The sequence below is a fragment of the Coturnix japonica genome, chromosome 8, assembly GCF_001577835.2.
Source record: "Coturnix japonica isolate 7356 chromosome 8, Coturnix japonica 2.1, whole genome shotgun sequence".
NCBI lineage: Eukaryota > Metazoa > Chordata > Aves > Galliformes > Phasianidae > Coturnix > Coturnix japonica.
Genome location: NC_029523.1, coordinates 25,384,323 through 25,409,657, shown reverse-complemented (window position 1 = coordinate 25,409,657; position 25,335 = coordinate 25,384,323). Strand labels below are relative to the sequence as shown.

The 25,335-nt window shown below is 43.7% G+C and overlaps 2 protein-coding genes across 7 annotated transcripts in view; one reads left to right on the top strand and one right to left on the bottom strand.

The window, feature by feature from the left end:
• The window catches only part of JAK1 (Janus kinase 1), a 50,831-nt gene extending 28,179 nt beyond the window's left edge, over positions 1 to 22,652 (top strand). For all 4 annotated transcript variants that reach the window (XM_015870745.2, XM_015870743.2, XM_015870746.2 and 1 more), the window contains 22 exons: positions 1,345 to 1,468; positions 5,727 to 5,880; positions 7,007 to 7,170; positions 7,407 to 7,749; positions 7,866 to 8,039; positions 8,746 to 8,903; positions 9,602 to 9,725; positions 10,311 to 10,497; positions 12,353 to 12,459; positions 13,416 to 13,562; positions 13,976 to 14,063; positions 14,603 to 14,730; positions 14,942 to 15,077; positions 15,416 to 15,567; positions 16,623 to 16,773; positions 17,648 to 17,742; positions 18,252 to 18,444; positions 18,716 to 18,840; positions 19,523 to 19,695; positions 20,128 to 20,245; positions 20,575 to 20,685; positions 20,921 to 22,652. In XM_015870745.2, coding sequence (XP_015726231.1) covers positions 1,345 to 1,468; positions 5,727 to 5,880; positions 7,007 to 7,170; positions 7,407 to 7,749; positions 7,866 to 8,039; positions 8,746 to 8,903; positions 9,602 to 9,725; positions 10,311 to 10,497; positions 12,353 to 12,459; positions 13,416 to 13,562; positions 13,976 to 14,063; positions 14,603 to 14,730; positions 14,942 to 15,077; positions 15,416 to 15,567; positions 16,623 to 16,773; positions 17,648 to 17,742; positions 18,252 to 18,444; positions 18,716 to 18,840; positions 19,523 to 19,695; positions 20,128 to 20,245; positions 20,575 to 20,685; positions 20,921 to 21,022 — 3,254 coding nt within the window. In that variant the 3' untranslated portion in view covers positions 21,023 to 22,652. The remainder of the gene's footprint in view (positions 1 to 1,344; positions 1,469 to 5,726; positions 5,881 to 7,006; positions 7,171 to 7,406; positions 7,750 to 7,865; positions 8,040 to 8,745; positions 8,904 to 9,601; positions 9,726 to 10,310; positions 10,498 to 12,352; positions 12,460 to 13,415; positions 13,563 to 13,975; positions 14,064 to 14,602; positions 14,731 to 14,941; positions 15,078 to 15,415; positions 15,568 to 16,622; positions 16,774 to 17,647; positions 17,743 to 18,251; positions 18,445 to 18,715; positions 18,841 to 19,522; positions 19,696 to 20,127; positions 20,246 to 20,574; positions 20,686 to 20,920) is intronic.
• Positions 22,653 to 22,943: 291 nt separating this feature from the next.
• RAVER2 (ribonucleoprotein, PTB binding 2) overlaps positions 22,944 to 25,335 on the bottom strand; it is a 28,138-nt gene continuing 25,746 nt past the window's right edge. For all 3 annotated transcript variants that reach the window (XM_015870748.2, XM_015870749.2, XM_015870750.2), the window contains exon 12: positions 22,944 to 24,909. In XM_015870748.2, coding sequence (XP_015726234.1) covers positions 24,763 to 24,909 — 147 coding nt within the window. In that variant the 3' untranslated portion in view covers positions 22,944 to 24,762. The remainder of the gene's footprint in view (positions 24,910 to 25,335) is intronic.

The window sequence follows — 25,335 nt, the reverse complement described above, 5'->3', positions numbered from 1 at the left end:
ATTGAGTATCCTCCAGTTTATGTCCCTAGTTACTTCTCCTCCATTCCAAAAATGATGGGAATCTGAAGGACAGATCTCATCCAACAAGTCCTCGTATTGCTTTTGAATAGTTTTAATGAAAATGAGGAGTGCTTAAGGCACACCTGTTTGTATCAGTGTGTGAGATCTATGAGCTGCTGCTGTTTATAGAGCTGTCAACCCATACGCTGTGCAATTGCTGCCAGTAATTTCTGCTAGAAATTTAAAACCTTTAAAGAAATGACTTTAGGTGAGCTTTCCTTAAGGGAACTGCCACCTGTTTCCTCTTGGCCTTTGCTGAGCCCACGGCAGATGCTGTGAGGTGCAGAAGTTTCACCCATTTCAGCAAGCTGGTGATGCTGGTCTCTGCTGTAAGTCATACCTTGGGTACTTACACCACTGCTGGCATCTGCATGCTGCTGGTTGGCCTGCAGGAAGCCACGGCTGCCCAGCCCCACCTGCTGTCACCTTTGCCATTAAGTTATTCAGGTTGGATTTCCTTGTCTTCTTCTCTTTCGCACTCTCTGACCCCAGCTTGAAACAGAAAAGGTTTCACTGAGTTCTGCAGGACTCTGCCATTGGCCCCATTTCAGAAAGGCTCTTAGGCACATGTGTGGAGCAGAGCTGCTTGCCCAGACAGGGCTTTTGCACAAAGGCACTGCCTCCATCGAACAGGAAACAGGAGCAAGGAATTGGAACAGCCATACCTCTGTAAGGAAAGCATAGCCTGCTTCTCTCTGGGATGGTGTAAATGCGGAGGTTAAGGCAGGTCAGCCTAGACATACCAGTTAAATCTGTTCCTTCTTGGAAAACCCTCTGCTGAATTAGCAGTGAATAGACAAATGACATGTTCTGCTTTGTGCCTCTTTGCTGATGAGAAAGCAGCTTTGAATATTTCCCTAGAAGCTTCTCTATCAGTTTCTATCTGGGAGCAGAATTTATTAATCAGGTGAAACTGAGAGCAAAGTTGTAGTTTTCTTAAAGCACCCATTTCTGTGACCTGCAAAAGATGAAGTTTTTTAAGACTTCTCTTCACCTTTGGACCTTGGCAAAATCACAACTTCAATACAAGTTTCATGCCAGGAGTAGCTGGAACGTCAGACTGTTTAATACCTGATAAAAGCAGCGGAGTCAGCCAGTGTGCAGTTTGCATCTTCCCTTTAGTCATATCTTTCTCATGTTTGTTTTAAGCTCATCCTAGTGTCGGTTTCTTTGTGTGGTATAGGTTGCATAGTCAGATGGTTGCATTATGCATTTGTATTTTCAGTGTGTGTGTGTATTTGGTAGCCTTGTGAACTGACATGGTTCTTTACTTTCCTCTGGCAGCTATATCTCCCCTGTGCCATAATCTCTTTGCACTGTTTGATGAGAACAGGAGGCTCTGGTATGCACCAAACCAGGTCTTTAAGATAGATGAAAAAACATCACATCGGCTCTATTATCGAATGAGGTAAGTGCAAAACGTGTGGAACATGACCACAGGTTTTTCTTAACAGAGTGTTGTTGCTCTTACTTGTACTACTGAGCTCACCAAAGAAGCTAAAAAGCAAACCCAGAAGCGACAGCTTGTCCTTCAGAAATGTTTTACATGTTAGTGTTTCTGTTCCCATTTGAAGGACTCACAACGAGCCGTACTCCTCCTGAAGTCAATGGGAATTTTGCTATTCACTTGAAAGGAGAAAGCAACATGCTGTCGCTTCTGATGTTCTCCTGTAGATCTGTAGGGGAATCCACGTGGCCTAACTGGGGGTGGCAGTTATTAGACTGCAGAAAGCACCAGAAAATCCAAACCCTTTTTGGTGGGATCGTTGTCCTTTATGCATACTGTCAGGTTGAACTTCCGGAGTTAAAGTATAGCACGTGCCTTGCTGAGATGTGCGGGGCAGAATCATCCACTGGGAAGTGAAAGCAGCAGTGTGACAGCTGTTGAATGCTGGCACATGCACTAGCTAAAGGAAAGCTCTCCTTCCTTTTTGATATTATTTTAATATACTATTGTTAGAAATCCAACTCTGCAATTATTACACTGCCTTTTTGTATTCTGACTTTTCCTTCTTACGTCATTATGAGCTTTAAGTGTGTGATGTAGGCAAGAAATATGGTAAGCTTTTCTTCCAGCAATAATTAGTCTAGAAACTTTGCCCACCTTCCTAAAGCGCTTCCCACTGGCCATCATATCTTTGTCTGTTCCTGGAGGTACATCTGTACCTGATATCCTCATGGGATGCTGTAACACTCAGGCTGTACATCCAAGCTGTTCTTTAGGCTTGTCAGAGGATAACAGCCCCTCTCCTTACGCAGAGAGCTTTGTAGTCATGGTCTTTTAACTGCGAGGTGTTCCAATGCTGATTGCAATCTGTACTAGGCCGGAATTGTTGTTATTATTGGATGAACTGCTACAGGGAAAAATTACCCACAGTTAACAAATGGATCTTTGCATTTCAAATAATGATGGTGCTGATACCTACACTAAAAGAGGAAGAGGATACTATAGTCTTTTCCTTTTCTGTCCCACTGTCTATTAGCAGCATTAATGACTTAATCTCAGCTAATCTTGGATTTAAACAGCTGTGATTAAGTTTGGCAGATAAACAGCACACAGTAATGGGGTTGAGTGACACTAAAGAAAGCTGGGAGGACTCTGATGGCCTCTTACGGAGCATTAAGTGCCCTTTCTTGCTTTAAGAGCAGTCAGATTAACAGTGTACTGATAATAAAAAAGGTTCTTGGTACATTCTGGATCTGAGATGTTTTCCATGATACGGAAATGTTTGATGCGGTTGGCTTTGCTCTGCAAAAAGAATACATGTAACTGTAATCCTGTGATCAGGAACTCGATGCTTTGATTCACTTAATTCTTAATTGAATGGTTTCTACTGTGTCTGGTGTTGGCATGTTTCTGCTTCAGGTGGGTGAGGAGTGCTGGCTCCAGGTCCTTCCATTGGCACTGCAGCTGTTATAGCCCTATCGGATGTTAATGACATGGGTGGAATTGCTTGACGCTGAACTTCATGTTCTGGATCTTTTTAGTTTTTAATTCTACATTAGCACAGAGTGAAGCCATGGAAAATGCATTTGTAATTCTGGTGGTTTGCTTTTTTTAAGCTCTGGAGCTGGGATTTGAAGTTTGGCAGGGGACTCTCTTTTGTCTGGTGTACTTCATGCATGAAAATGGGCAAACTCTGGGCCAACAATTTATATTAAAAGTAATTTCACATGCTTTTAGAAAGAGATTATATAAATGAAGGTGCTAAAATCTAAGTATTTCAGTCTTTCCAGCAGTGCTGTAGTGCATCGGTGAAGTGGGGCTTTCCTTTCTTTCATTTATGGTCACTGTGTGCCTTGGCTTGGGCACCTGAGCCGGGTAGGGCTGAGAAATGAGGAACAGCACGGGATTGTGAAACTGCTCTGAATGAATGTTGTTGATTCAAAGCTCTGCGAGAGGCAGAATTCCTGTTGAGAAAGGAAGACAGCTTGGGATTCTTTAACAGCGCATGGGATTGTGTGGAGTCATTCAGAGCCCATTTCTGAAATGTCATTGCACTGACAGACCTGATTTAGCCAAGTTCTGTTAATATTATAGATCTCTAAATTGAAGGTATTTGAAATGCTTTTAGATGTTCGTTTTGTCTTCCACTGCTGAAAGCTTGATGTTTGGTTTCTGGTTGTGTGGGCTTTTCCCACTCTCTTCTCCCCATTAAATCCATGCCCACCAATATGCTTTTCATTTTATTTTAAAAGGACTTTGCTTTTCCACTAGAATATTTGCAACAAGCCCCATGTTTCTTTCACTTGCATTGAGTGAGAAAGGAGTCTACAACAAAAGAAACCACAGTATTTTGTAACATCCTGCCTCCTTAGCACACAGGCTGATGGAGGAGTTTAACTATCTCATAGCTGGACACTATTTAAGCCAGTGGTAGCAGCGTTTCTTGGCATGTCAAAGGGACCTAAGGCTTGTTTTTGGACATGTGGGAAAGAAGAGTCCTCAGAGTCACTGTAGGAAATAGAGAAGATCCATTCCTTGGTCAGACTGAATGGATCCCGGATCTCCTTTCCAGGTCTTCTGCAGGACTTCTGAATTTGGAAGTGCTCCCATTTCTGGTTGTGAAAGTGGAATATTAGTCCTCTTTACCACAAGCCCACGAGTTTGTTCAAGGCAGAGACTTTCCTGCTTTGTTTATGTGGTTCCACAAACAATGGGGCAATTTCTATTGCAACTTATAAGGGTTGTCTTAATCAAGACATTTAATAGTAAAGGAACAAGTTCTCCACTTGGTTATAAACAATACACACGACCATGCCCATGATTATTTTCAGGAAATACCAAAAGAATTTGAATTAATAATTATCTTCCATCTTATAAAGGAGCACGTGAAATCAAACTTATTTCCTGGAGGCAGAGATTTGCTTTCCTTTGCTTTTTGGGCTTGAACCAAAGGATTTCTGCAGTGCCTTGTTGGGAGTTTTGGCATAGTTGTGTGTTGGTGTTCCTGCCCGTGTTGTGTATGTGCTTCTGTGGGACTTAGAAAGACTTCAAAAGAACAGAAAGGACAAAAACACAATACAGTGTATTTAATCCATAATGCTTCCTTTCACTGGTCAATTTTCCATATAGATAATGTGTTTGTGAGGGTGGGCAGTGATAGGACAAGGGGGGATAGTTTTAAACTAAGACAGGGGAGGTTTAGGTTGGATCTTAGGAGGAAGTTTTTCACCCCGAGGGTGGTGACGCACTGTTCACAGGTTGCCCAAGGAGGCTGTGGATGCCCCATCCCTGCAGGCATTCAAGGCCAGGCTGGATGTGGTTCTGGGCAGCCTGGGCTGCTGCTTGGCAACCCTGCACATAGGAAGAAGGGGGTTGGAACTGGATGAGCACTGTGGGCCTTTGTAACCCAGGCCATTCTATAATTCTATGCATGTCTCCTTTTCACCCCCCATTGTATTAAAGTCCTTCTGCACTGCTTGTTCTCACTACTGCTGAGTACTTCTCTGGAGTGAGAGTGGCATATTCTTACTGAAATCCTTCCTACTTAGAGCTGAGTAATCTGATCTGCAGATTGTAAGTACGTCACCATCATGCGCAGGGCATGAACTCTTCTAAAAGCACATTGATTCAAAGCAGATTTAACTGAAGTTCACTTGATTTAATATCTTAATAGAACCCAGAGAAAAACAAATTTCTAGAGTAATTTAAGCAAAGATTTTTCATCAGCCTCTAACAGAGGCTTCATCTCAACAATATCATTAATTCGCAGCAGATGCCAAATCTTTTAGCAGGTTTTTAATTAAATTGCTTTGTGTGCAGATATGAGCAAAAGGCTTATTTGCAATACAATTAGAAGATTGACTGTAACTTAAAAGCTGGATGGTTGGAGTTAGTTTCTTTTTTCACCATCTCCATCCCATCCAAAGGAAATCAGAAGTTCCAGTGTATGGCTGCTTCCAGCTGCAGCCCAGAGGGAGGCACTCAGTGTCTATAGAGGAAGAGGTTTGAAGCCCTGTTAATCCTTCGGCTGAGCCATTTATCTTGGAATACAAACACCAAACAATGCTCAATAGAGGCATATTGACTTTCGTTGAGGCAGAAGAGTGAAGGGTTTTGATGTGTACCTGATTTTCTTCTGAAAGTTTAAAATAGGTATCTAATGTAAATAGAGGTTTTTCCCACTATGATTTTTAAAGCTCATCCTTCTTTTTCTTGCAAGATATTACTTCACAAACTGGCATGGGACTAATGAAAATGAACCCTCGGTGTGGAGGCATTCCCCAAGGAAGTCAAAGAACTCTTATGACAAGAAGCTGGCGCCAGAAGGAACCCCAATCCTCGATGCAAGCTCCTTGGAATACATCTTTGCACAGGTAAGGGGTCGCATGCAGGGGGGTCCGTGCAGTTCCACCCCCATGAAAACTAATTGATCCAGTAGGAATTCTCTTCTTTAAAAAGCTGTTTTCCAACTGTAAAATGTGTTTAACCTGACGTGTTGGTGATGGTAAGGGTTTACTTCCACAATGGAGAAATTTGCTACAGGAAGAACAATCTAACCCTAAATGCAACATGTAAAGAAACTGCCTTACAGTGTAAGAAGGGCTAGGTTTTTACAGCATGCTTTCTTCAATATTAACTATTTTATAATAGAAATGCTATTATTTCCTATGTGGAATATTTGCTCAGTGTGACTGTGACATCTATAGTCGGACAGAGGAACGGTATCATTACTAAATCCATGACTTTGTGCCTGTTTAATGAGTCTATTTTACCGTGTGGTGTTAAAGAATTGACTCATAATGCCACAGCCACACAGCCTGCCTACGTGCAGTTCTTCTCTCCTGCTGTGCCTCCCCATTGCTGGCTGCATGCTGCTCATTCCAGACGCATGGGGTTCCTATATCAGAAAGCTGTGTTCCCCATCAAAACAAAGGTTACGTACACACCAATGGTTTTGCAAACCAAGCACTGTGGTTTCGGCAAAGGGAAGGGAAGTAAGAGATTAAAGTTGATGAAGGCTTGTGAAATGAGCAAATTAAATGCACTAGAGAAAAACATGATTGTAGTTAGTTCTGTGTACAGCAGCTATGGAGCTCTCAGGCTTTGAAATACGGTTGTGTCCTTCAGCAGTGAGATGGCATGGAGCTGCTCCTGCAAACACCTGTTTTTCTGTTGTGAATCCACAATGAGTAAAGAAATGAGTATTTCCACGCAGTGTTGGATCAGGATGAGTGTTATCACTGGGTACCACGCTTTCTAAAATAGACAAACAGAAAAGTGCTCGTGTTGGTACAAGGCACAGAGAGGTTTGTGGGGTGACAAGTTCTTGGCTACGCTGACTGGGCTGAGAGAAGATGGCATCTCTTGCACAACGCTCTTCCCTGCCCCTTCTTGTCATGACTTTCAGTTTTTGGATGACTCTTATTGTGCCATTGGTTGTTAGTATGACAAACGCCAGATGAATTAACTTCTTTTTTCTTCTTTTTGCTTCCTGTGAAGGGTCAGTATGACTTAGTGAAGGGACTGGCACCGATCCGTGACCCTAAAAATGATCAAGAAGTTCATGAAATTGAAAACGAGTGTCTGGGAATGGCTGTGCTTGCGATCTCTCACTATGCTATCAATAAAAATGTGAAGCTGCCAGAGCTGCCCAAAGATGTCAGGTCAGTTGGGATAACACTGCTGGATATGCCGCACTTGGCTTCCAAAAGGGATCTTAAGCATTTTACATTCCAAGGTCTACTGTGCAAGGGTTAGAAGCTCCAGCACACCGACTGCATGGGTTTTGCTGTGCCCTGTGCTCTGTAAATTACTTTCAAAATGCAAGGAATTAGCTTGCTTTAGAATTACAAACTTAGAAAACAACCATATTAACACCTAGCATTATTTTTCCTTCTAGTTATAAACATTATATTCCTGAAACTTTGAACAAGACCATCAGGCAGAGGAATTTCTTAACCAGGATTCGGATAAATAACGTTTTCAAGCATTTCCTTAAAGAGTTCAACAATAAAACCATTTGTGACAGTAGTGTCTCTCCCCGCGATCTGAAAGTTAAATACTTATCAACAATGGAGACTCTGACGAAACATTACGGAGCAGAAATTTTTGAGACTTCATCTCTGCTTATTTCATCGGAGAGTGAAATAAACAGATTTAATTGTGGAGATGGTGAGATCATTCCACTGTATGAAGTCATCGTGACGGGAAACAATGGAATTCAGTGGAGGCTCAAGCCAAGTGTGAGTATCCCTGGAATTTGAGGGTTATCATGGGAGCAAAACAACTGCTAAAAGTGATTTTCAGACACAGTTGGTCTGCTTTTCTTAATGTATTCTTATCCCAAATGTGTTTGCAGTCTGTACAGACAGAAAAAGAGAAGAAGAAAAAGTCTGATGGCAAAGTCAAAAAGGATGAAGATAGATACAAAACCCGAGATCTGTGGAACAACTTCTCCTATTTTCCTGAAATCACTCACATTGTCATCAAGGAGTCTACAGTTAGCATTAACAAGCAGGACAACAAAAAGATGGTAAGAAACAAACCTGGGTGGCTTTCCCTCCTGCGGGCGGCTCCAGTGACGTGGTATTGTTGGGCAGGAGGTGACAGCCTCTCTGGGGAACATTTTCTGATGAGACTCTTGAATAACAGTTAAATATGGTGTCTGCACCGCTGTACAAATGCAACTTGATGAGGATGGTTATTTCTCTGCCCTTGTTACTGTATACCATCAGCATTTATCAGCTTCCCAAGCTTTTGGTGACCTTAGCTACGTTTCTCAACCTGTGGCCTTCCTAGATACAGCTTGGATTACCAAAAGCAGATTGAAGATGAGCTCAGTGAGGGTGGCAGAGGGACCACAGGAGAGAGAGGGAGAGTGAGTTCATAGATAACCAATTGTAATGTCCTGCTGCTTGGGTTGTCCCCAGACTTCACATCCTACTTGAGTGCCCTATTCTTATTATATAAGATATTAATGAGACTTTACAAAGATTAGCACAAGAGCTTGCATTACAGATCTCACATAAGACTCATGTTCTCATAGGAGAATAAAGGTTTCTAGCCAGTATTAAGCAAGGAGGGTAGAGAATGGTCACTGTTGGCCTCCTGAGTGATTTTCTGTCACATTTTTCTGGGCAATTTTGTACACACTAAAAAAACTGCTGGCTATTGAGACCTTCCTGCAATGCTTTAACAGAACTGTAAGTGTTCTTGACTAGAATATCTTTCTCTTTTAGGAATTAAAGCTGTCCTCACATGATGAAGCTCTGTCATTTGCATCATTAGTAGATGGATACTTCAGACTTACAGCCGATGCCCACCACTATCTCTGCACAGATGTGGCTCCCCCACTGATTGAACACAACATAAAAAATGGTTGCCACGGACCCATCTGGTTAGTGAACTGGTTTATTTTACCCACTTGAATAATTAGTCTTCTAATTCTACTGCATGTTGAATACACTGAGGAAGTCTGACATTTGATAGGTTTCTGTAATGACCAGAATTAGTCATCAAAAGGCTGTAAGACAACTTACTGTTACTCCTGATTCCATCAAGAAAATCACCAGTCCTCTCCTCATCAGCTTAACTTATCTATCAAGCCAATGCTTCCTCATGCAGGACTATTTTCAGACTCATTTCATTAATCATCAGTGGAGCAGACAGGAATATTTTAGGCAACCAAACATAATCTGTCTTTACACTGGCTCTAGGATTAAGTGGCTGGATGTGCAATGCTTATGTTATCTTTTTACTGAAGGAATTATTCTCCTTTCCGTCCACTTCTTGGCTGTTACGTTTTTAGATGCAGCATATAGAAAACTAGGATATAATTTGCGTATACACTGTGATGGAAGCAGAATTAAATCTTCTTTTCTCTCATGTAAAAAAAAAAATATATATATATATATATGAGTTTGTGTAATGCACTCTAATTATGTTTTAATAATAGTACAAATATTTTTGAATTGTGGGTGTATGGTTCCACTCCAAATATAGGGTTACTCTCCTGTGTAATTTACTAATAGGTTTTGGATGCAATTTTTTCTGCTCTCTTAATGGTTTTCCTCGATTTCATGTTGACTCTTTCAGCACTGAATATGCCATCAACAAACTGCGACAGGAAGGGAATGAAGCAGGAATGTATGTGCTGAGGTGGAGCTGCACAAACTTTAACCACATCCTCATGACAGTGACTTGTTTTGAAGGCCCGGAGGTACGTTGGCTGTAGAATTCCCAGTAGTGATGTGGCAGTGAGCTGAAGACTGGAGGTTCTCCATCATCCATATTGTTACCTTTGCATTGTGTAGGGCAGTTCTTCTTAGCTTTTCCCAACAGTGGATGCAGCAAGTGGAGAATATTTGTACTCATAGTTTTGTTACTTTTGTGTTCTTTCTGAAAATATCATTGATTACGTCCAGAGTCTGAAATCTTGTTTCTTGGTTGGGCAGCCCAGGCTGTGTAAGGCACCTCTTGTTGTTTTTAAGTTGAGATTTTGGAACCATGCTCCAAATTTGGCAATTCTTAACTGAGTAAAATTTGGTCTTGTTAGAGGTTTGCATCTTCATGTTGCTCTTCTCCCACTCCATCTGTGAGCCTTCTTGGGACTGAAGGCTGCAGGAATTGTGGAGTCTTCTCCTGCGCTGTTGGAGCTTTAGAGGAGCCCAGTATAGGAGCAAATGATTAACTGGTCCCGGATGTGAATTCAAAGGCTTTATAGATTTATTAACTCCTACAGATGTTCTTTCACTTCAATGATCAGTATTTTGTTTGTTTTCTCCCCTCTGCTCTTTAATCACAGATGATAAATAATTCAGTCCAGTACAAGAACTTCCAGATTGAGGTGAAGAAAGGCGGGTACTTCCTACATGGCTCAAACAGGTCTTTTGCATCCTTAAAGGAGTTGATGGATCACCTGAAAGGACAAATCCTTCGCACAGACAATATCAGCTTTACACTGAAGAGGTGCTGCCAACCAAAGCCAAGAGGTAGCCTCTCCCCTTTAAGAGAAATAACAAGCTTTAGCAACAGGAAGCATTCTTAGTGTCTTTTCTTATGTTTATTCGTGGGTGAAGCTCTTTTATATTACTTACTGCTTCTCTGTAGAGCGGGAGCCTTGTCAAAAAGCAAAAGCGAGCACTGTGAACTGGGCTTTAGAGGTTTCCCTTTAATGTTATAAGGTCAGCACAGGATGTTCATGGGCTGGTGCTTCTCAAGAGCCTTGTTTGTGTGTGTACTTTCTAATGACAGCGGTTTCCCCTTTTGCACCTTCACAACTGGCCCTTGCAGTATCGATGGCAGAGGCTGAACTCTAGATCTGTTTAAACCCAAAATGTCACAGCTGACTGAGTCATGGGCTGCAGTGCTGTGTCAAAGTGAAGCCCATATAAGGTTCTTCCTCTTCTTCACTACATCACGTACTCATGGCCGTGCGGCCTGTGTTACAGCAAAGGAGGCTTGTGGCCTGCAGTGTGTCCTGTGGCAGCCTTGGGTTAGAGCTTGCTTGTTGTTACAGTGATGTGATATTTACTTTATTAATGTTCACAAAGCAGTGAGGAAGACTTGGGCTGCAGCTGTTATTGAGCAGAGCAGCCCCACATCAGTGGATTTGTCTATGAGATCAGATTTTAGATGACGAATGTGCATTCATTCAACTACTACTGCCAACACCTACTAGAACTGTTTCTGTAAGGCACAATTGTCTTGAAGCTGTATGTTGTATGAAAGAGGAAATGCAGTGGTATGGTTGGGTTGATCAGATAACGGTTTCCTGTTAAAATAAGGGGAATAAGTGAGCTGCATTAATTACCTGCTCATTTAGGTCTTAGAGCAGAGGACTCTGTAGCTACACATGTGAGTTTTCCACACTTCTGAAGAACACTGACAGTTGTGTGGGGCCTGGAGAGGTGAAACACTTTGACCTGATGATTAAACTGTGGCAGTTGTATTTGGAATAGTTGCAACAGACCAAGGAGTTTTCTGCCCCCCTCAGTGTTCTGTCAGCACATTGTGTTTCCTTTGTCAGGACAGTGGCACCTCTGAACCTCAATAGGACTCAGGGTGTTATCTTTGCTGTTCCATGTTCCGTCTCTTCTCCACAAGCATGAAAATATATTTCTCACACGTATGAAAACGGTGCTTTGAGCGTATGGTCTGTTACTGATTGCGTTCTGAGTCCAGATGCACGTGTTCTCCCAGTCACAGGAGAGCAGATGCACATAGACATTGAAGCCATTATATTGTCATAAATAATGTCAGCCACCAAAACAGGAAGAAACAATTAATTAATGAATTGTTTAGGTCTAACCGTGCTTCTCCCTGACCAGAAGCCGTGCAGGGAAGCAGCAGCAGGCTTTTGAGTCTTTTCTTCCTGTTCATTTCCCATTGCCTAATTTAAGTCTGATGCTTTGAACTTGGATCTTAGTGTCTCCCTGAGCACTTTAAAGAAACTTTCAAGGAGGTAAAGAAATGAGGCTCCAGTGATCTCATCCCTGTCTGCACACTGGGAAGGGCCATACCTGTAGGTAGAGGGAGATGTGTGTTATTTTACCCAACCTGTTGCAGTAGCTGTGTACTATATACAATATCCACTGCTCTAAATATTGTCTATAAGATTGTATATATACAGTACAAAATACATAGCTCTATTTTGGTGAATTCTCTGTGGAAGGATAAGCAGAATTTACCTGACCAGGAGTTCAGCTGATTTCTTCCTTTCTCCCTTCTCATTTGGGGATTTACTTTGCAGTGTGCACATACAGAAATGAAACTGGTTGAGAAAGGTGAATATATGGAGTTCTCTTTGTCAGACCTTACAGAACATTTTCTCTCCTCACCTTCCAGAAATCTCCAACTTGCTGGTTGCAACCAAGAAGGCTCAGGAGTGCCAGCCTGCTTATCACCTGGGGCAGCTGAGCTTCCATCGAATCCGCAAAGAAGAAATAATGCAGGTGGGTGTTTGCGTCTTAAAATCCCCCCATTGTGGCAGCCCTCCGTACTCAGATTGTGTAAAATCACCGCATTCTGGCTGGCTGGATGTTGCACAAATGGATATAGAAGCAATTTTCTAATGCTTTTGGAACGAGCTGCTTGTAATGTTATTCTTAAAGAATCATGGAAGTCTTAGGAGCTGCTCTTGTTGCTTGGATTGTGCCACAGAACATACCTGTATCTCTTGAATCCTGACCTACTGGAGCAACAAGAAGCTTTTCCTACGGGGAAATAAAAGCAAAGTATCCAAAGGATTTGAAGAGTCTTGGCATTCAAAACCTTGTTTGCCAAACTGATGGAGCACATTGCCAAATCTTCTGATAAGTCACTTGCAGTTACTGGGACAGCTCACCTGAATGAGCTCTTCTTATTTAAAGCAAAGAAGAATTACTGACTGAGGAAGGCAGCTATGGATTACATTAATTGTTTTTAGTTCGGTATATTAACAGTCAGCACTCAGACTTCCTGCAAAAATATCCCAAGACAGAGTCCTCTGGTATTTAGGAGGAAATTACATTCTGAAACAAAGTGTTCTATTGAAATATTACTTCCTTTAACTTTTGGAAACACATGAAAGATTGGCTCGGTAGCAGCTTATTGTAAATCAGAGGCCAGTTGCTATTTATTCATTTGATGTTTAGTCTAATGACGTTAAATTACACTGAAGCTGCTTGATGTTAGTGGAAATGCAGTAGCCCTTTAATATTAAGTGAGTTTACGGTGGTAAAAACTGTCAAGGACTACTAGAATGAAGCATAACACGTTGTCACTTGGTTTTTCACTCTGCAATAACTTTAAGCCTGTATGTAGGGCTAATTCTGAGGGGCAGAATAGAGGCAGGTTCAACTATTTGTGTAAATCTACATTTGTTTGTTTCGCTCCCTGGTTTCAAAATATGTCATGTTTTCTGTCTTAGGGTGAACACCTTGGCAGAGGGACAAGGACACAGATTTACTCAGGGATTCTCAACTACAAAGATGACGAGAATGAAGGATATCAAAACGAAAAAGAGATTAAAGTGCTCCTCAAGGTTTTGGACCCCAGTCACAGAGATATTTCTTTGGCAAGTGTTTCTCTTTTTTTTTCCTCTTGAACTGTAAACACTGGGCCCCACCACATTGTAACTGCGGAGTGCCTAAGAGAAACAGGGTTGGTGAATGTAATAGGAGAATGGGAACATGCTGGGGTCTCTCTCAGCAATTTAGACAGTCTAATTGCATGGATCAGCCCTCTGAGATACCTAGAAAGCCGACTGCTTGGTTGAGTTCTTGGAGCACTGGTTGCTTATGTGACCCAGTGAGTGCATCCATGGCAGCTCACCACAGCCCTGTTGCTATGGTGGGATGGCAAACCCTGTTGTGGAAAGCAGTTACCTTTGCAAATGTGTATGTCACTGCTATTCTGTTTTGTTCATGGCGTGGATGGCTGCCGCGGTGATCAGCAGTTTAATGGCTAATCTGCTTCCCTTTCTAACAGGCTTTCTTTGAAGCAGCAAGCATGATGAGGCAGGTTTCTCATAAGCACATTGTCTTCCTCCATGGAGTCTGCGTCCGTGACTTAGAAAGTGAGTCCAGTTAACATCTCTTTGGTGGGATTTTTAAGCAGCAGGCTTCAGTAAGGACAAGACAGCCATTCAGATCAGAGCTGGCCTCAAGGGAGGTGTGGTTGACTGCTGCCATCTCTTGCTTGACTTTTCAGAGCAGACAGAAGCAGAATTGGAACAGCCAGGCAGCTGCAAGGTCCTTCCCATTAATCAGATTTCCTTTGCAGTGCTTTCTTTGAATACTTTGTCTTACAGGATGATCCTTGAGGTCAGAAAGCCAAAGGGATGGCAGTAGTGTCAGTACAAAGCAGCCTTCCAACAGCAGTCATCTCCCTGGCAAGGCTCTGGAAATTCTTTGCTTCTGGTTTACTGCTATTTTTCTATGTAAAGTCTCTCTGTGTGGAGTCTTTGAGCACAGAAATAAACTTCAAAGAAGGTGAAATAAAGACATTTGAAGCAGCTTGCCTTGGGGTGGGGGTGGAAGAAGGTGGCAACGAGCTTATTAGATTTATCCAGACACTGGGGATTACAATTCACTCTGTGTGCACCTGGCTTTGTAGATATCATGGTTGAAGAATTCGTTGAATTTGGGCCTCTGGATTTGTTTATGCATCGAAAGAGTGAACTCCTGACAACTCCCTGGAAATTCAATGTAGCCAAACAACTTGCAAGTGCGCTGAGCTACCTGGTAAGATACAAGCATCGCCTATAGCTTGCTGCAATCTAATGTTAGCTAGATATCATGTGCATTATTACTAATGAAGCTCCTTCCTTGGGCGGTGGAATGCTGTATTTTTGGGTTTCAGTGTGGAGTATTATGTTCCCTGATGCTATTGGTACCACAGGGGCACTTGCAGAGCACTGCTCACTCTCTGTATTCTTTTCCTACCCTACTACAGGAGGATAAGGATTTGGTACATGGAAACGTGTGTACTAAAAACATCCTACTGGCAAGAGAGGGAATTGACACCGAATATGGTCCTTTCATCAAGCTGAGCGACCCAGGAATACCAATAACTGTGCTGTCCAGACAAGGTATGGTACAAGAATTGGGTTTCTCTCTACATTGTGATTGAGAAAGGGAAAGGAAAAAGTACCGTTTGTACCAACTGGAACTGACTCTAGAATAAAAGCTTCTGGTTCAGGCTGGATGTGGGGAAATGCTGCTTCTCTGAACGAGTGGTCAGGCAGTGGAATGGGCTGCCCAGGGAGGTGATGGAGTCATTGAGATTGCCTGAAATTGGACAAATACTTCAGCTTGGGTTTATTGTTGTTAAGCAGCAGTTAGGTGAGAACAAGTTGGAAGACTTTTGTTGTTTTTTTTAAGTACTTTCATATTAATTCCAAACTGCTTCGATTTTGTTTCATCTAAGAATGTGTGGAGCGAATCCCCTGGATTGCACCCGAATGTGTTGAAGACTCCAAAAATTTAAGCATTGCAGCAGATAAGTGGAGCTTTGGTACAACGCTGTGGGAAATCTGTTATAATGGAGAAACGCCGCTGAAGGACAAGACGTTGGCAGAGGTAAAACTGTATTGCTTAAACTTTACCTTGACAACTCAGATTCATGTCCTTCAGCTCTTCAGTTTCCATAACTGAAGTAGCTTTTGTCTTGTATCAATCCCAGCTCAGCTGTACTTGGTAAGGGGCCGATTCCATCTGCATTGCCACAGATTGCAGCAGGAATTCCTGTCCTTACTACAGAGCTGCTAATCATTACTTTGCTATTTTGAAAATCATTTTGAAAATCGCTAACAATTAAAATTCGGAGGCTGTCACACCTCTCTTTTCCTAATCCATATGTCCAGTTATAAACTATCTGAGGCTCAGCTTAAAAGCTCCTGTGGTTCTTCAGTTCTTCTGGACATTGGTTCCAAACTGCTCTCCTGTGGGGCAGCATATTGCTTGCTCTGGAAGCTTAAAAGAGGGGAAAAAAAGCTGTTCTGCTTCGCTCAATCAGTTTTTGTTCATCACTGACAGAGCCTTCAGCATAGGTTCCATATGTGCTTCTTCTCTTGAAGTTTTGCTGTGTTGGGGTGGCAATGGAGCAAGGTTTGTGTAAAGGAAATGACTGAGTACTTGAGTCACTGCCTGAGTTGTTTTAACAGGAGGTAACTGAAGGGAACTTGCTGCCCTGGCTGCATATGGCAGACAACCGGGGTGGTTTTGCTGAGCTTAGAAAATGCACAGAGCCACCTTCATGCCATCTATGCCCCAATGCTCTTCTCATCGTTTGCAAAGAGCAGCTGGTCTTGTGGTGGCTTTCCTTGGTAGATGTTTCCATGTGGCCATCTGTCCCAGTGTGTAAGTAAATGGTGAGTCTGGCACCTGGCAGAAAAATAACTTCTGGAAGGTAAAATGCTCAGCAGCTGCTAGAAGCTGTGTTGGAAGTGGCTGCTCTGAGCTGCACCAGACTCATCATTAATAATAGTTCTCTACTGGCAGGTGACGATTTAGAGTTAACGCTGAAATTTACTTGATGAAATTAAGAAAAAGGAGTCTTCCTTTCTAATGTAGAGCATAGGTGGATTAAGTAACGAGCTCAAATTCATGCTGGAGTTTTCATTTGTGCTTTACAGAAGGAAAGGTTCTATGAAGGGCATTTCATGTTGATAACGCCATCGTGCAAGGAACTGGCTGACCTAATGAAACAGTGCATGAACTACGACCCCCACCAGAGACCCTTCTTCAGAGCTATCATGAGAGACATCAACAAACTGGAGGAGCAAAGTAAGTCCTGGTTTTGCTGGTTGGCTGGAGAGTTGGGTAGGGAAGTGTGGGATATTTGGCTAAAATCAGACATCTTACAGGAGCACTCTTGCACAGTGACAGTGTCAAAAGAGTAAAGAGTATCTTGTGTTGGAAGGGGCCAACAGGGACCATTGAGCCCAAGCCCTGGCTCCACTCAGCACCACCCAACTTCAAATGCTCTGAGAGTGGAGCCCAAGTGCTCTCTGAGCCCTGGCAGCCCAGGGCTGTGCTCTTAGAAACCATTTACTGTAACATATCATGTTAAGTACAAAACAGTCTCATCTCCACAGTGATGTACAGATACTTTGTCAGGTACCCACTTGCTGCTCCTCTGTGGAATAAGATTCTCACCCTTAATGTCTGCAAAGAAATTAGAAGGAATGTGTTGCCTGCATTGTAGGAAACAAGACTATCCAGTAGCTCAAGTCAGCTTCAAGGCAGTCTTTGAGCTCCATGACATTACCACAGGATTCTTGACTGAATCAGGGCATTAACAGCATTCCTGCTTCATCTGATGTTGTAGTTACAAAGAGCAGCTACCAGAAAATCAGCACATAATAAGGGCAAAACCATACCTTCTGTATATGTAGGAATACATACCACAGAAGCTGAATAACTACTGCAGGGGGGGAAGTGCTGAGATGAGACTGAATCAGTCTGGAAAGTGGTAGACTGGTACATAGCAATGGAAGAAATTCCCTATCAAGAAATGGGCGAGACTTAAATAAAAGAAGTTGAGACAGGAGGGACAGAGGCACTGACAGCAGCAGATGAACAAGGACACTCTAAGTGTCCATCAAACCCAAGGTGTCCTTTCAGGAATCTGCCTAACTTGGTGCTTTTCCACTCTCAGACCCTGATATTGTCTCAGAGAAGAAACCTGTTACAGAGGTCGATCCCACGCTCTTTGAAAAACGATTCTTAAAAAGAATCCGTGATTTGGGAGAGGTAAGAGGAACATCAGGTTTAGGTCCCTACACTGGAAATGAGAACTATGACTTTTCCCATATCAGACTGACTTAAGACTGAGCATGAAGTGCAGCTGTGATAATTTTTGAGCATTTAACACAGTAAAGGAGAGAGGGGGGGGGGGGGGGGGGGGGGGGGGGGGGGGGGGGGGGGGGGGGGATGGAGGTGTTAGAGAAGGAGGAGGAGGTGTGTATGCACTCAGGGATGGACAAAGGTGCCGGGGAATTCTTGGTTAATCCTGCTGAAAAAAGAGGTTTATATAGAATCCCTTGGGTTGGAAGGGACTTCAAGGATCGTGAAGCTCCAACCCCCCTGCTGCAGGCAGGGCCACCAACCTCCATGTCCAATACCAGGCCAGGCTGCCCGGGGCCCCATCCAACCTGGCCTTGAACACCTCAGGAAGGTGTGAGTTGTAAATGCCTCAAGTGGAGCATCAGGGACACTCTGGTAAGGGTTTGTTAAGTTATGCTCTTTCCTTTGACCATTAGGGCCACTTTGGGAAGGTTGAACTCTGCAGATACGATCCAGAAGGCGACAATACAGGAGAACAAGTGGCAGTTAAATCTCTGAAGCCAGAGAGTGGAGGGAATCACATCGCCGACCTCAAGAAGGAAATAGAAATCTTGAGGAATCTGTATCATGAGAACATCGTCAAGTATAAGGGAATTTGCACGGAAGATGGTAAGTCTTCAGGAAGAATGCTAAAAATATACACTAACAGTATAAAAAATGTTCCTTTAAAAATTAAGCATTTTAAAAAGCCAAACAGTCTCAGTTCTATCATGTGGATTTAGATGTCTTTCTTCATGGAATAAGCAGCAACTTTTGCCTGAAGCCCAACTGCCCGTTTTCACTCTCAGCTAACTTTGGTGCGACTGAAGTTGTTCACCAAATCCATGTTAATAATGTGAGAAGGGTCATGTTTGTAAATTAACCACGCACTCATTTTTAGGAGGAAATGGGATTAAACTCATCATGGAATTCCTTCCTTCTGGGAGCTTAAAGGAGTATCTGCCACGAAACAAGAACAAAATCAACCTCAAACAACTTCTCAGATACGCAGTTCAGATCTGCAAGGTGAGCCTGGAACCAGAGCTTTCTTGTAACTATCCTTTGTGTTTGATCAGTTTGGTATTCATGTAACAGAGTAAGGGAGGAGGAGAAAGGAGGCTTGTTTTATGGTCAGAATCATTGCTTTGTCCCCAAAAAGCAGTCTCACAGGTGTTGCAGGTGCTATAAAAGGAGCAATGATTAGGTTCCCTTGCATAAACAGTGACCATGAGAAGAAAGCATTAGAGAACTGGAAGCATTACACAGGGAGGACAGCATGAGAGGCAAGTGCACGCTGCAGTCAGACCATATGAAGCTGTGTGTTGTCAGAGCCTGTAGCTTTGTGAGTGGTGGACGAGGCAGCTGGAAGCAGCACAGGGACAGATATCAGTCAGTCCTAGCAGCATGCGGAGGAGCAGTTGCCATGGAGAGAAGGCTCTGAGAGAGTTGGTTTGTTGCTCAGCTGTAAGTTAAAAAGTGCAGCACAGGAACAACAACCTGACTCAGCAGGTGGGGAACCCAAAGGCAGAGATTAGAGGAAGGATCCGGACCAGAAAAGGGCCCTGGAAAGTGCCAGCAGAACTCACCATGGGAAATGTGGATGGAGTCCTACTGCAGGAAAAAGGGGGTGCTTGGAAGGGAGGGTGGGAGAAAAACAGTGATATGAAGTATCTGAGAAACTAACATAAAAGGCTTCCTTCTGTTACAGGGGATGGACTACTTGGGCTCCCGTCAGTATGTGCACCGTGACTTAGCAGCAAGAAATGTCCTTGTTGAGAGTGAGAACAGAGTGAAAATTGGGGATTTTGGTCTCACCAAAGCCATTGAGACTGATAAGGAGTACTACACTGTCAAGGACGACCTCGACAGCCCTGTATTTTGGTAATAAGAAGCTATAACTCCTTTAACTCATTGTCATTAACCACACTGTGAGAATAACACTTCTCCAAGGCTTAGAAGCTGCCTTTAGGTGTCCTGAAGGCTTTTCCCATTTAACTGAGAGGCCTCAATTACTGGTACAGTGGCCTGGCAAGGAAGAGGCACGTCCTAATCTGCTTTTGTGTTTAGTGTCCTTCTGCACTCAATAACCCATTTCCCCATGATTTGCTTTTGGTCTCCCTTAATCTCAGAGTGTTTTGCTGCATAGGGATGTTCCTTGTTTATTCTTGCTGTGCCATCCCAAGCCTTATGGGCACATTTATGTCTAAGTGTGCCTCCCCAGTTTGCTTACGTTCAATGCACTTTGGTTGTGCACCTATGGGTAAATCTGTGCAGCTCTGAATGCAGTTTAACACTGTCCTGTTGTGCCCACAGGTATGCTCCGGAATGCTTGATTCAGAGTAAGTTTTACATTGCCTCAGATGTGTGGTCGTTCGGGGTGACACTGTACGAACTGCTCACCTACTGCGACTCGGAGTCCAGCCCAATGACAGTAAGTGGTTGTGGAGGAAAGTGCTGTTAAAGATGATTTTGGTTTTGTGGAGACAAGAAATGCAAAGAATTTATCTTCTCAAAACAACCCTTATGGTTGCCTTTCACCAAAGACCCTGTGCAGAGATAGACTGTGGTAACTACACATCTTAGGGAGGAAACTAAACATACAGATGTTACTCTTGCCTTGCAGTGTGTGTATATGGTGCACGTGGTGACAAACAGCTGCTGCTCACATTCACACTGAGATTGCAATGGCATCTCAGTGTCAAAGTGCAGCAGCGTGGCTCAGTGCTGGGGTGGCACAACTGACTCCTGCTCTTCCCCCAGGAGTTCCTGAAGATGATCGGCCCCACACAGGGACAGATGACGGTAGCACGACTCGTGCGTGTCCTACAAGAAGAGAAGCGTCTGCCACGTCCACCCAACTGCCCAGAGGAGGTAACACAGCTCTACTTTTATCACTGCCTTCTTCCTTTTATAGCAAATAAGCAGTAAAAGCAGTGGACACATGTGGGTGAATGCACTCAGACCTCCACGGCTGCTGGCAGAAAGGCATTCCCACCTTTTGTTAAGCGTTATCTATGCATGTTTTTCAGCACTGAGTTTCCCTCTGTACTTAGCAGGGAAAAAGGCTTCATTCGACCCTTAGAGATTTCTCTTTTTCCTCTTCCAGATCGACCAGCTGATGAGGAAATGCTGGATATTCAAGCACGATAAGCGGACAACCTTTCACAACCTGATTCAAGGGTTTGAAACGATTATGAGCAAGATGTGATTCAGTTTTTATACTGTCAGTACTTCAACGGTTTGTCCAAATATAAATGCCCAAGACCTTTCATTTTTTAACTACTGTAATTTGTATTCTGACTGTGCTATTGTGTGTTCAAAGGATCATTTTTTCCAGCAGTTTTCCTTTTCCTTCTTCAAATTTAGTCAACAGTTGGATCAAATTAATTGCAAGATATGGCAAAAAAAATAGCTTCGACTCCTCTTGCACCAGTTACTGCAAGACGGTTTTCTCTTCCTTATGGTCTCGCTCCACTCTCAACTGTCCTGCTGAATGGGAGCTGAAAGCAGGGTCAAAAATTGCTACAGTTCTTGGTGCAGCCTGCAGCACTTAAACCAAGTCTGCTGCTCACGCCTTATTCTGTGAAGCAGTGGATGGAACAGAATCATCCTCACTTTTTGTGGAAGTCTGGAGAGAATCCTGGCTGGTGAATCCCCTCCTTGTGCACGCACTTACAGTTCAGAAACAAAAAACCAACGTGGCTTAAAAACAAATCTAGAGAAAAAGAAAACGATGATAGGAAGCCAGCTGCAGCTCCCAGCTCTTAAAGATACTTTTCAAGTGTTGGTTGATTATTGTACTTCAAATAGAAAAACCAAAGGCATGAACGAGCATGTATATGTATGCATTTCATGAGAAGTCCACTTTCTGGATAAATGTATTTGCTTTTCCTAGCCAGCCCTCCACGCCCTCCTTACCTTTCCTTCCCCACACAACTGTCCCGCCCGTGATGTAGCTACTAAATGTGTGAACACATTGATCTTGTACTGCAACTAAGCAAGCTACAGTGCTGTGAGATGTGTGTGGGAAAGTCATTAACTTGGGGGGGAGAGAGGAGTCAATTAAGCCATGTACAGATTTAGGGGCAACACTCCCCCAGCAAAGAATAACCCAGAGTTTTGAGCACCAGGAAAGCTTACCTAGGAGAAGGAAAGGACACTCTGACCCTAAAAACACCATCTTACTCTCAGCAGTGCCAGGAGAGGAGCGCGCACGATCCTTGTTTTCTGTCGGTGACTTCCTTGGCCAGCATGCTCGTGCATCTTAGCAGTTTGTTCCTGTGAAGCCACTCCCTTGGCGTAAGATGACTGCTTTAAATAATAGCATTGGCCGTCGTCTAATTTGACTTACAGTCTCCAGCCCCGTGCTTGTGAAGTATTCCGCTGAGCAGCAGGAGAGCACAGCCCTGTGAGGCTCCCTGGGACCACGCGTGTTGTGTTGTCAGGACCAGAGCTGGCATTGAAACGCCACTGAGCCGCGTGAGGGCACTGCGGCCCCGTTCTGTAAGGCTGGGCTCTTCGAGGAGCACTGGTTTAACTGGAAACCTTTGGCTGACCCGTGTCCTACCCTTTGCGCAAAATTGTTTTTCCACCAAACTTGGATTTTTCAAGTGGAAATAGTTCTGGCAATAACAGAAAGACGTCTTTAAATATCTATATCTATATATATATATTAAAAAGAAGTTGTAATTAAGAGTGGCGACCAGGTCAGATTTATTTTTACAGTATTACTTGTTTTTTTTTCCTGTATGTATGTCATGTATGACCCCGATTTAAATCCATAAGCACTTTGTTACTCTTTATACAAACAAATCTTAATAAAGATTTTTTTCCTCCAAGTGAATATCTTTTTTTTTTTTGCATTCTACCTTTAAACAGGAAGGCTTCGTAACGTGACCTGTATTGGAGGGGAGAGCAGAACAGAATAGAGAACAGCCTTGAGGCTGGGAGGGACCTCTAAGCCCCCTCACCCCAGCCCTCACTGCTGTGCCCACTCACCCTGTCCCCAAGCACAACCTCTGCCTGTCTCCCACACACCCACACTGCCTTCAAAACAACCTTTCCCTACATTAAATGGTCACTTACTTAAAGGCAGGGCAGAGGTGCTTCTCCTCCACAGACCTCCACTGTAAACGTGTACCAAACACTTTATTTTCACTGAAAAGGGTAACAAATTAAGAAAGTTGCGTATACAAACAGTTTGAACAAAATATTACAAGTGAACTTATCAATACATACAGAATCCCACCCCCCACAACGTCGTGTCTCCCATTAACCGTGCTGCTATTTGGCTGTCTGAGGCATTTACTACCTGTGTGCAGTGCACACCATTATCCATCCAACACCGGTGAGGGAGGAGAGATTTTGATGTTAAAAAACAAACAGGAAAACCAAGAAAAATCTCTCTTCTGGTCACACACTAAAGCTTGAAATACAGTTTAAATTGTTCATAAAAAATAAACACAAATCAGTATTAAAAAAATATGTCTTCAGTACTGTCTACCAAACTAGAGATTCAGGCCTGCTTTTTCAGTCTTAATGGCAGAGCTGAGTGAGTGCACCGGGTCCAAATCAATCTGCAATGGGATTCCGAAGGGCCCCCTGCCCATCATGTGGTTTTCAAATAATGCTTGCTAACTCTTCAGCTACAAGGAGGAACAGCAAAGAGGAAAGGCCAGCCGGAGGTGCTTCACTTATGAGCCAAAAATACCGAGTCATTTTTAAGTATAAAAAGACAATGAGATCCACCCGGCTGCTAAGCAGTGCAGGGCTGAGCCTGCGCCGTGCACCTACCGCCATAATGCCTGAACATGAATGGCTTTTCCTTTGGACAAGAACTTCACACAGCAGGAGAGATGGGAGAAGCAAAGAGAACTGGAGCCAGGATGCTGCACTTGAGGGGAGCTTGGATTGCAGCAAATGTCTAAAGATGGCTGGAAAAAATAAATAGAGAGGAGAGCAGGCAGAACTGAAGAAGGCAGCCAAGGAGAGCTGTAGGGGCTCTTCTGCTCTATGTGTGGCTCATCCGCATTCAGGCAAAGCCAAAGAGGTGGTGGATGCTCCCCCCTCTCTGTTACCTCCACCCATCACCTACCACGTTCCTGCTGGAAGGACGGCTGCAGAACACCACCAAGTGCACTTCCAGAGCTTTCAGGAGACCGCTGCTTTTTGCTCTTTTGAGCTGGTGCTTTGCTGTGTAACACAGCTCCGTTCACAAACCAAACTACTCCAAGGAAAAGCTGCGGCTTCTTTGCCCAAAGCAGATAAAAGTTACTTCATTGGCCAAATGGCAGCTGTCCGAATAAAACCTCATTCTGCAAGGCAGCACGCTGCGTAGCATCGCGCTTCTACCAAACGTTTATTGAAAACATCACAGCGACTCTAGGAATACATTTGGTATATCATCTCCATCCAGGATTAAGAGGAAATCTTAAAAATATAAAGGTTGTAAATGCAGAGATCTTAATCCTGGGATAAGAAAGATTGAGGGAAAAAAAACAAACAACCCCACAGTCTCGAGTTAAAAAAATAAGAAAGAGAATTACTATTAAGACTTTGTCTTTAACTTCCTCCGCCTGAGGACCAGAGAAAGGATCCGCGTTCCCCCCTCAGTGTTTTTATTGCTTTCAGCTGTACGCTGCCAGGAATGGCTGAGTCAGCGAGTTACCTCTCTGGGTCGGCTTCAGCCCCACTGTTCGCTTTGGTGGCAGACGGAGGACACCCCCCACCCTTCCAGAAGGCAAGTCAGACTACTGAGAAATGGCTAACGGCGTATCGGCGCCTACAGCTCACTTGGCAAACCTGCCTGTTACACAGGGTTGCTCCTCTTGGGATATTCGTAACCCACGGAGAAAGAGAAGTTATTTGTCTGAAGTTAAGGCAGCAATAAATAGCAGAGGTACGCAAGGCTTGCCTTCGCCTCTCAAGGCAGGGCCGACTCGTCGGGTCTCAGTAAACGCGCTTCTTTTTTAGCGAGGATTCTGCGTATCGGACTGCGGAGCCCTGAGCGTGCTGGCCAAGGTACTCCACCGGGCCAGGTTCTGGGGAGGCAACGAGGTACGAGGAGCCTCGCTTCTCACTTCTCGCAGGAGCCACCTAAGGGCAAGAAGAAAACAAGCGACACATGATCCAGAGCAACGGCATCAATAAATAAAGCTTCGGTCTGGGAACCAGCAAGGATCAGGAGCCAGCAACCAGCTCCAAATGCCCGCTGCTCTCGCTTCAGTCTGGTTATACACAGCTCATGAGTCAGTGGTTGTGCCCTTTCCCTAAAAACCGATCGTAAATGCACAGGTGCCTGGCTGCGCATGCATGTCGGGGAGGGCAAAGGGCTGGCAGGGCTGGTGCCCACACTGCAGGATGCGTGCTGAGAGGCAGCAGCCCCCTAGCCATGCTCTGGCCATCTTCACCCCTTAAAGCACATTGCCAGTGGGGCACCCCAAGCTCTCTTGATTTTCTTGAAGAAGAGCTGAACAGGTTAAGGTGTCCCAGCACTGCAAGCAGGGTGTTTGAGGACTTGTG